The 10268-nt window shown below is 38.7% G+C and overlaps 1 protein-coding gene and 1 pseudogene across 1 annotated transcript; one reads left to right on the forward strand and one right to left on the reverse strand.

Moving 5' to 3' along the window:
• Positions 1-4221: 4221 nt before the first annotated feature.
• LOC113184602 (large ribosomal subunit protein uL30 pseudogene) lies at positions 4222-6189 on the reverse strand (annotated as a pseudogene).
• Positions 6190-8361: 2172 nt separating this feature from the next.
• LOC144256588 (diphthamide biosynthesis protein 3-like) lies at positions 8362-10051 on the forward strand. Its single transcript, XM_077801861.1, is given in 2 exon segments — positions 8362-8595; positions 8597-10051. Coding segments are annotated over 2 exon segments (255 nt in total). The 5' UTR covers positions 8362-8412; the 3' UTR covers positions 8669-10051.
• Positions 10052-10268: the final 217 nt, after the last annotated feature.

The following is a 10268-nucleotide window of genomic DNA, read 5'->3' on the forward strand; positions in this document are numbered from 1 at the left end:
TCTCCTCCCTGCCCCCTTAGTGTGGATTAGCTTCCACATATCAGAGAAAACATTTGACCTATGTTTTTCTGGGATTGGCTTATTTCACTTAGCATGATAGTCTCCATGCTAAAGGCAAATGTCATAAGGTCATTCTTCTTTACATCTGAGTAATATTCCATGGTTGATAGATATACCACATTTTCTTTATCCATTTTTCTGATGAAAGAAGAATTGTGCTGCCATAAACATTGATGGGGTTGTGTCACTGCAGTATGCTAATTTAAAATCCTTGGGATATACACCCACCAAGGGGTGGGATAACTGGGTCAAATGATGGTTCCATTCCTACTTTTTTGAGGAATCTCCATACTGCTTTCCAGAGTGGTTGCATCAATTTGCAGTCCCACCAGCAATGTATGAGTGTATCTTTTCCTTCACATCCTCACCAACATTTATTGTTACTTGTATTCTTGATAATTGGCATTCTGACTAAAGAGGAAATCTCAGTGTAGTTTCAATTTGCATTTCTCTAATTGCCAGAGATGTGGTACATTTAAATAATATTTGTTGACCATTCTTTTTTTTTTTCTATTTTTTTTTGGTGATGCTGGGGATTGAACCCAGGATCTTGTGCATTCTAAGCAAGCACTCTACCAACTGAGTTATATTCCCATCCCCATTTGTTGATCAATCTTATTTTTTCTTCTGAGAAGTGTCTATTTGGTTCCTTTGCCCATTTATTGATAGGGTTATTTATTTTTCTAGTTAAGTTTTTTGAGTTCTTTGCATTGAAGATTGAAACTTTTAACTGTCATCCAGAGACTGACAGGGTGGGAGAGCTATGGAATAAGAACTGGACTTCTGGGGCTGAGGTTGTGGCTCAGTGGTAGAGTACTTGCCTAGCATGTGTGAGGCACTGGGTTTAATGTTCAGCACTACATAAAAATAAATAAATAAAATAAAGGTTTTGTGTCCATCTACAAATCAAAAAATAAAAAAAATGAATTGAACTTCTGATAAAAATCTGAGAAGTCATACTAAATGAAACCTGTAAATCTGAAGATGTTTCTTCTCACGGATGGTCTGTTTCTTTGCCCAAGTATAAAAAATCTTCTAAATATCATGTAGGAGGCAATAGAAAGTATATTTTATTTGTGTGCACATTTATTAGCATATTTTCCTGCTATCAGAAAAGTATTGATACTTTTGGTTTCAGATGTGCCTGTCTTGCTATGAGTCCATATCCAGTAGGAGACAGGCAAACCTAAGATTGTTAAGAATCCTGTACTTTGTGTGAGTGCACATTCACATGAATATATTAAATAAAACATTTACTTACTCCAATTTTAGGCTTGCAACCCTTATTTTCTAAAATATGAGGTAGCAAAGATTGTGCATAATTAGCATTAGGTTACCCACTGCACGCTATCTTGACTCTATGTTTCTGGTCCTATTGTGGCACTTTGGGTAATACCATTTTTATAATTATACATGAATAAATTGACAGGTGATTTTATTCCTGAAAGATAATTTTTATATATTGATCTGATTATTTTTATCTTCAACACAAAAGTTAGACAGTTTCTATATCAATATGTACACTAACTAGATTTATTCTCAGAATAAAAATTCAAGCCTCCTGATAACGTAGGTGCGACTTATACATATTTTGAAAATTCACCTTTTTTTTTTTCACTTCCAAACATAAAAACCATACTAAGGAAACTTATAAAAGTAATACTTTATTTCTAAATATTTTTTTATTCACAAAATACCTCAAAATTCAGTCATTAACACTGATATACAACATCAAATATTCCACAAGACAGATGGAAACAGAAAGGCAGATGATTGGTACTTAAAAGCAATAGCAGCCAGGTGTGTTTGTGCACACCTGCAGTCTCAGTGACTTGGGAGGCTGAGGCAGGAGGATCATAAGTTCAAGGTCAGCCTTAGCAATTTAGTGAGCTCCTACACAACTTAGTGAGGCTCTCAAGAACTTCTTGAAATCCTGTCTCAAAATAAAAAATGAAAAGGGCTGGGGATGTGGCTCAGTGGTAAAGTACCCCTGGGTTAAATCCCCAGTACCCCAAATAAATAAATAAATAAATAAATAAATAAATAAATGCAATAATATTAAGTAGTTAAAAGTAGGTTGGACTAGGCAGGGTGGCACATGCCTATAATCCCAGTGGCTTAGAAGACTAAGGCCGGAGGATTGCAATCTCAAAGCCAGCCTCAGCAAAAGCATGGTGCTAAGCAACTCAGTGAGACCCTGTCTCTGAATAAAATACAAAAAATAGGGCTAGGGATGTGGCTCAGTGGTTGAATGTCTCTGAATTCAATCCTTGGCACCAAAAAAAAAAAAATGGGTTCGATTGTTGCTTAGTTTTTTTAAATTTATTTTTTTTAAAAATAAATGACAGCAGAATGCATTGTTGCTTAGTTTTTGTGCATTTAAAAGAATTGAGTGAAAGACAGGGCTTTGGCAACAAGATCAAGTCAAACTGGATGCTTCCTTTCTGACAGGATGGTCCGGATCTCATCTCTTCTTATCAACTTCCCCTTTTCAATTTAAATTCTTGATAATTTTCTGAGGTTGTATTCATTTTGTTTTTACTCCTGAGCAGAAATAAATCTTTCTCTTTACCCTACTTCTTTCTTCTGAGCAAAGGTAACCTTCTCCAGGAGGAAGAAGGGATCTTGTGCTGGGCTTAGGATGGAGGAAGGGAGAAAAGGAGGAAAAGAGAGAGATTAATTAGCTGAATGAGAATGGGGCAGAAGATAGAGGAGAGATAGAAGAGATGGGAGAGATAGATAGCAAGAAGAAAGGGGAAAATGCCAGGCTTCAAATCTTGCAAAATACTTTCCCAGGAGGTGCACGTGTGTCTTCAGAAAAGGTCATCAGGGGCTCCCTTCTCAGGTCTACGTCTCCCATCACCCAAATCCAAGTATTCTGAGAAGAAAATCCTGTGGATAGATTCAAGCATACAGTCACCACTGAGGTGGCTCCTCCCACTGTCTTACCTGGGGGGAAGACTAGGAGGAGGTATCAGAGTGTTCCCTGGCTGCATCCACTCTTGGCACAGCAGCCTGCAGTGAAAAATGATTGGGTGGGTATTTAGGAGACTTCCCATGGCCACAGGCAGGTCCCACCTGGCTGTCCAACTTACTTGGCCCTTGATGGGAGCGGTGGAAGCTTACCTCAGTTGAGGACCTCCCAGTGGGTTGTCCTAGGTGAGGCCTCAAATTGCTAGTTTCTGATCTTCAGGGTTCTGCAGAGGGAACTGGAAGAAAGAAACTGAGGTAGTTCTCAGTCTTTAATCTAATTTTTAGAAACATTTTTTTGAGACACGTGCCCCAAATCTTGAAATCAGAAATTGCTGTTGGCTCTAACTTCAAAATACACCTCCGTTTTATACATTTTCTATCATTTTAACCAACTAGTACTCTAGTCTGAGACATACCTTTTTATTTCGGGGTGGGGTGGGGGAGAGTATAGCTAGGTGATGAGTGTGAGGCCCTGAGTTCAATCCCAAGTAACATAAAAAAAAAAAAGTTTTTATTTTCTTTTCTAAAATCTAGATTCCAAGTCCAAAATCATCAAAACATTAAAATGTCTTTTATTTGGGTTTCTTGGAATGACCATCATTGACAAAAATATTTGCTCTGATAATTTATAAAGGGTAAAATAATAGAAATATTCAGGTTTTGGGAATGTGGTTGTAGCTCAGTGGTAGAGCACTTGTCTAGTATGTGTGAATCACTGGGTTCAAGCCTCAGCACCACATAAAAATAAGTAAATACAAAAAAAGGCATATAAAAATGTTATCATATGTTTTTTTTTAAGAAATATTAAGGTTTGTTGACACTCTCTAAATTTTGAGAATTCAAACATATTGTGACTGTTCTTTTGGATATCAAACAGAATAACATAAAGAAACCTGACAAAATAAAAATTGGGTTTTCTGAGGTTAATTATAATAAGATGATTGTGTAGTTCTAGACTTAAAAAGATCCTCTTTTGTAAAAACTGAAAAAAATAAGTCAATACATTGATTTTAAAAAAGAAAAATTCTTTATCAGTTGTCAATTAGTGACATTCATAATATACTTTAGGGATAAATTAAAGCCCCTGCATTAGTGCTCTCATTAAGGTTTTTTTTTTTTTTTTTTTACATTGAGAACAGGTACTATTTTATTAAACGACCATATTATAAAAATACCACGGTAGATACCTTAGTTCATCCTTCTAATAAGCCTCTTGATCTGGTCTTCCCTGTTACAAGCATCTCCACCTTCTGTAAAATAGGTGGTCTTTTTTTTCATTCTACCTCTTGGAGAATATAACCTGAAAGGCCACACAAAGTTATTTGCCTCTTTGAAGTGTTTTCCATAGTGTAGATCTCATGAATCAGATCCTCCATGCAGATGATGCCATATTTACCAAGCGATCAAGCCATCAAAGCGTTATCTGTCAGGGCAATTTGTTTCCTACTGATTTTGCCATATCCATGCTTGTAGATTAGTTCATTCATTAACTTCACATTTGGATACCCCCATGCAATATATGGTTCCACAATCCTCAGCATGTTAATTGAAGCCTTGTTGCGCTTAATGAAGGTGGCATTGAAGATCTGGTGAAGGAGAAGAATTTGCAACACCTTAATAACCTTTGCACCCATACCATTGATACTTGATCTTGATGACAAATGCCAATTTTGGTTCTGCAGGTACACAGAAGTTGCCATATTTTCTAGCCATTCAAATATCCATTCTGTACATGTGCCTATAATCTTTGTGGCAATGCTTGGCTTTTTTTTTTTTTTTTTTTTATAGATAAGTTTCCTCCTTGACTTTTAAAACATCTTTTGAGCAAACTTCTTTCTTGGGTGATTTACCTTCAGCTCTGTGATGCCGCAGTCTGGCTGGGCACAAATAACCGAGCCGCCACGAAGCACTTGTAGGTTCAAAACAGCAACTCTTTATTGCGGAACTCCACCAGCACTGCAGGCACACTCCCCGGGAACTCTCCACCGGGCTCCGAGCCCTCTCTCCCTCCGAACCCCGTGAGAACTCAAGGGGAACTCCAAAGTGGCAGGTGCCCGAGGCAGCAGGAACCACCCTATTCCTGGAGCCACCCTATTACACAGCCTGTCCCAATCCAGCATCATCCAGTCACAGCAATTGTAACTTAATTATCATCATCTTAATGGCTCGCTGGCATCACCTCTTAACCACTCCTTCTGGCGCCATCCAGACTCTGTGGCTCTCAGCACTGTGAAATTCCTTCACTTTTCTTATTTATTTATTTCTTTGTTCTTTCTAGATATACATGACAGAAGAGTGTATTTTGACATACTATACATACATAGAAGTAAAACTTCTTCCAATTAGGACTCCATTATTGTGTTTACCTCAGATTCATTTTACTGTCTTTTCTATTCCCATCCCCACTGTCTTTATTCCCCTTTGTCTAGTCCAATGAACTTCTATTCTTCCTCTCCTCAACCTCCTTTGTTGTGGGTTAGTATCCTCATATCAGAGAGAACATTCTGCATGTGGTTTTTTGGTACTGACTTATTTCAGCTCAATTTACAACAGCTGAGCTATCGAACCAACCTAGACAGGTGTCCTACAACAGATGAATGGATAAAGAAAATGTGATATATATATATATATATATATATATATATATATATATATATATATATATATATATCTCACATATACATACAATGGAATATTGTATATATATACATACATACACATACAATGGTATATTACCCAGCTATAAAAAAGCATTTTCTGGTAAATGGATGAAACTGGAGAATATCATGCTAAGTGAAATAAACCAGGCTTTCACTTTTTCTTTTTTTATATTTGTTTTAATTAGTTACACATGACAGTACAATGATCTTGACATATCATACATTTGAATCAGATGGGATATAATTTCTCATTTTTCTGAGTGTACAGGTTGCAGAATTACATTGGTCATGCAGTCACATATATACCCACAGCAATAATAATGTCTATTTTATTCTGCTGTCCTTCCCCTCCCCTCTCCTCCCATCACTTCTCTCTACCCAATCTAATGTGACTACTTATTTTTTCCCCCTCACATTGTCATACCTGAATTCTGTATCACTTTTTCTTAAGGATTTCTGGCACAGCAGGAACTTTTTTTGAGTTTTTTTTTTTAAATTTTAAAAATTAGGTATATATGACAGCAGAATGCAATTTGATTCATTGTATACAATTGCAGCACAACTTTACATTTCCATGGTTGTACATGATGTAGAATCTCATTATATGTGCATCATACAATGTACCTAGAGTAATGATGTCCATCTCATTCTACCATCTTTTCTACCTCCATGTCCCTTCCCACCTCTCCCTTCCCTTTGTCCCATGAAAGTTCCTCCATTATTCCCATGTCTCCCTTATTTGGGATCAGCATCTACTTATGAGATAGAACATTCAGCCTTTGGTTTTTTGGAATTGGCTTACTTTACTTAGCATGATATTCTCCAGTTCCATCCATTTACTGGCAAATGCCATAATTTTATTCTCTTTTAATGCTGAGTAATATGTCATTGTGTATATATAAACAGTTTCTTTATTCATTCATCTATTGAAGGGTATTTAGGTTTCTTCCACAGTTTTGCTGCTGTGAATAATGCTGCTATAAACATTGATGTGGCTGCATTACTATAGTATGCTGATTTTAAGTCCCTTGGGTATAGACTGAGGAGTGGGATAGCTGGATCAAATGGGGGTTCAATTCCAAATTTTTTGAGGAATCTCCATACTACTTTCCAGGTTAGTTGCACCAATTTGCAGTCCCACCAGCAATGAACGAGTGTGCCTTCCCCCCACATCCTCATCAACATTTATTGTTCTTTGTATTCTTGAAAACTACCATTCTGACTGGCATGAGATGAAATCTTAGAGTAGTTTTGATTTGCATTTCTCTAATTACTAGAGATGTTGAACATTTTTTCATATATGTGTTGATTTCTTCAGCACCCTCAAACCCTCCATGGTTCCAGCAGGAAAAAGAGGAACTCTCATTAACTCCTATTGCAACTCTGCCTCCCTCACTGGGGAGGGAGAGTGAGCATTATTTGACTGGTGTTAGGGAGCTGTTTGCACTCTCTACAAATATTTTGGAAACACACCTCAGTAGGCTGAGGCAGTAGGATTGACAGCCTCTGCAACTTAGTGAAACCCCCTTTCAAAATAAAAATAAAAAGGGCTGTGGTTGTAGCTCAGTGGCACAATGCCCCTGGGTTCAATCTCCAGTGTCAAAAAAAATAGTATTTAATATTGCTTGTTAATGATTCATACTTAAAAATATAAAGTTTGTCAAACATTCGGTGCTACCACCGATCTAAATTTATCATTAGAATAACCTTCTCCCACAAGTTAAATAAGCTCAAAAAGCTGAATTGTTTCCCATCACTCAAACTTGCCAGCTAATGAGACTGAAAAAAATCAAATATTTGTATAAGCTGCAGATATGCAATTGGATTGGTTTATTCAAACAAACAAACAAACAAACAAACCACACCAACAAAATGGTAAGAAATTAAAGAACATTTTAGAAACTTTGCTATTACAAAAGAGGTAGCCACTCCCCTGAACGGAGCAGCAGCTGCAGTGGAAGAAATTCATGATTTATTGAGCTCAGAGGCCCCGAGTTGCCCTGTTATGATCCTCAGTAAGCAGCAGCAGCAGCAGCAGCAGCAGGAGCTGGAGAAACACTTGCTGAAGGACGCTTGTCCCACAGTGCCCTGGTGGCCCTAGCCGCCACACCCAGCTTCTCCAGTAAACACCAGTCCTGTGGGCACCCGGGGGGGCAGCGTCCAGGAGGGCTTCCCAGCAGTCGCCACCCACCCTGGGGACCCCAGTGCCTCTGAACCTCAGGGGTGGAGGCCCGCGAGGCCCTGGTTGCCTCCCGGAGACTCTTGGTCTCTGCCTCGACAGGGGCTGAGACGTGGAGGAGGGTGGTCTTGAGGACGTGGACGAATCAGATTCCTGAATGGACGTGGGTTCTGCGCCCCCCACATCCCGCAGCCCCGCAGGTTCGCATTCTGGCTACTTTCGCACCTAATTGTCCCCATTTGAGTCACCTGGGAGATGTCTCCGTTTCCAGTGGAGGAGTGAAATGGGTTTCCTGGGTGCGCTTCCTCGCGTGGATGCTGCCCACAAGCTCTTTCAGGGGCTGTGCCCCGCGCCCTGGAGACACTCAGTATTATGAGGCCGTGACCCTCTGCAGGCCGGTGCACTACCTATGGTTTTCATCTATTTCCCTGATAAATATTAAGACATTCTCGGGGTCCCAGCCGGCTTTCGGGAAGTTAGACCTACAGAGGCGTTGTCAGACGGCTGGGGCACCAGCCCTCTGCCGGCCCCAACGACCCCATGGCAGTGTTTCACGACGAGGTGGAGATGGAGGACTTCCAATATGACGAGGACTCCGAAACGTATTTCTACCCCTCTCCGTGTGGGGATAACTTTTCTATCACCAAGGAAGATTTGGAGAATGGGGAAGACGTGGCAACGTGTCCTAGCTGCTCTCTCATTATAAAAGTGATTTATGACAAAGTAAGGGGATCAATTTATGTGTGGAGAAACAGTCCCGGCCCCTTCATCCAACAAAGAATTAGTTAAATGCTGAAGAAACCTTCAGGAATCCACATCCTGAACAGTTGAGAATGAGCCCAGGTGGAAATATCAAATGCAGAGTAACTGATTTTTTTCATGGGGACAACTGTTTTGTGGTTTGTCATTCTGTTAGGATGTGGATCTTTTCACCAACTGCTGAGTTCATCTTCAAAAAGAAAAGTGAGCACCAGATAGGTCATACCTGGATTTCATGTTTAGAATGTTGAATTGGAAGATTCTTAATTATCCATCTGAATTTAAACGAAGATAATTTTACATCAGCGCTTTCTTTCCCTTATACCTTAAACCTAATTCAGTATCTGATAACAGCATCATCTACCTCAGTCATTAGGATTTCTTAGTTTAAAAGGTACATTTTTAATTAGTTACCAATATGGTTAAAATTAGCCCTTTCTTTGAAATTTGACATCAGCTTTATTACTCTAACTTAAAATTTGTTGCTTCATCAGTACTGCACTTCCAGTTCCCTCACCAAGCCAGTCTCCCCAGTCTTGCTATTATTAGAATGTTCAGGTTCTGTTCAGTATGTTTTTTCTGTTACACTTCATGCACAGAGTTCTATTGTGGTAGTGAATAAGGAAGGTTAGTGAATACGGAAGAAAAATCTACAGTGAAATGATTGAAGAAGTGGAGAGTCCTTATGTTCCTTAAAAATCATGACAAGATTAAAAAAAAAAATCAGAAGGAAGCAAAGTTGTTAACAATGAGAGGAGTTAAACATGCCAAATTAGTAAATGAGTGCTTTAATTATTTTACCAGATCAAAGCACATATTGTTGTATCTTGATTTTTGTTTATTTTCTGATAAAACTAATGAAATTGCTTTTCATAGAGAGGTTAATGCCAAGTCTCTGTGGCTAGTTCCAGTGCTTTTAGCCTATCACAGTATTGTGTCACTACTCCTAAAAAGTAAAGCATCTACAATAGAGAATGAACTTAAAAATGGGAGGCCTGTTCTGAATAAATATGTCCATGTGGACACATCTAATAAGCCTCTACAGCATGCAACCAAACCAAACATGTGCTCCTACAGAGAAATGTTGCTAGGGAGTAAGAGAAATATATGAAGATAGACTATTAGTCCTCCTTTGCTAGAGTGCTGAGAGTAGCAAGAAGTTAGAATCACAAGAAAACTGGAAAAAAATTCCATTATAAACACAAGTTTGCTGTCTGTATGAAAATGCACTGATACCTGGCAAGTTGTTTTAGGTATGGCTCCTGCAATTAGAAAAGCTTCTTAGAGTATGAGTGTTCTATACTGATTGATAAATAAACTACACACAATCTTTGGAAGTTTAAATTAAAACAAGTGGACTTAAAAAAAAAATCTGGCAGTAGCATGGCTGTATGCAACCATTAGGCTGAGACATAATAAATCAAAAATTATATGCTAAAAAAAAAAAAAGACATTCTCGCATGTTAATTGATTTTTCTTGGGGTGGGGGATAATGAGGATTGAGCCCAGGGGCACATTACCCTTAAGCACATCCCTAGCCCTCTTTATTCTTTTGAGACAGGATCTTGCTAAGTTGCTGAGGCTTTCCAGCTTGCAATCCTCCTGCCTCAGCCTCCTAAACGGCTGTGAGTAAAGGC

Source organism: Urocitellus parryii, chromosome 8 (assembly GCF_045843805.1).
Source record: "Urocitellus parryii isolate mUroPar1 chromosome 8, mUroPar1.hap1, whole genome shotgun sequence".
In the NCBI taxonomy this organism is placed as follows: domain Eukaryota; kingdom Metazoa; phylum Chordata; class Mammalia; order Rodentia; family Sciuridae; genus Urocitellus; species Urocitellus parryii.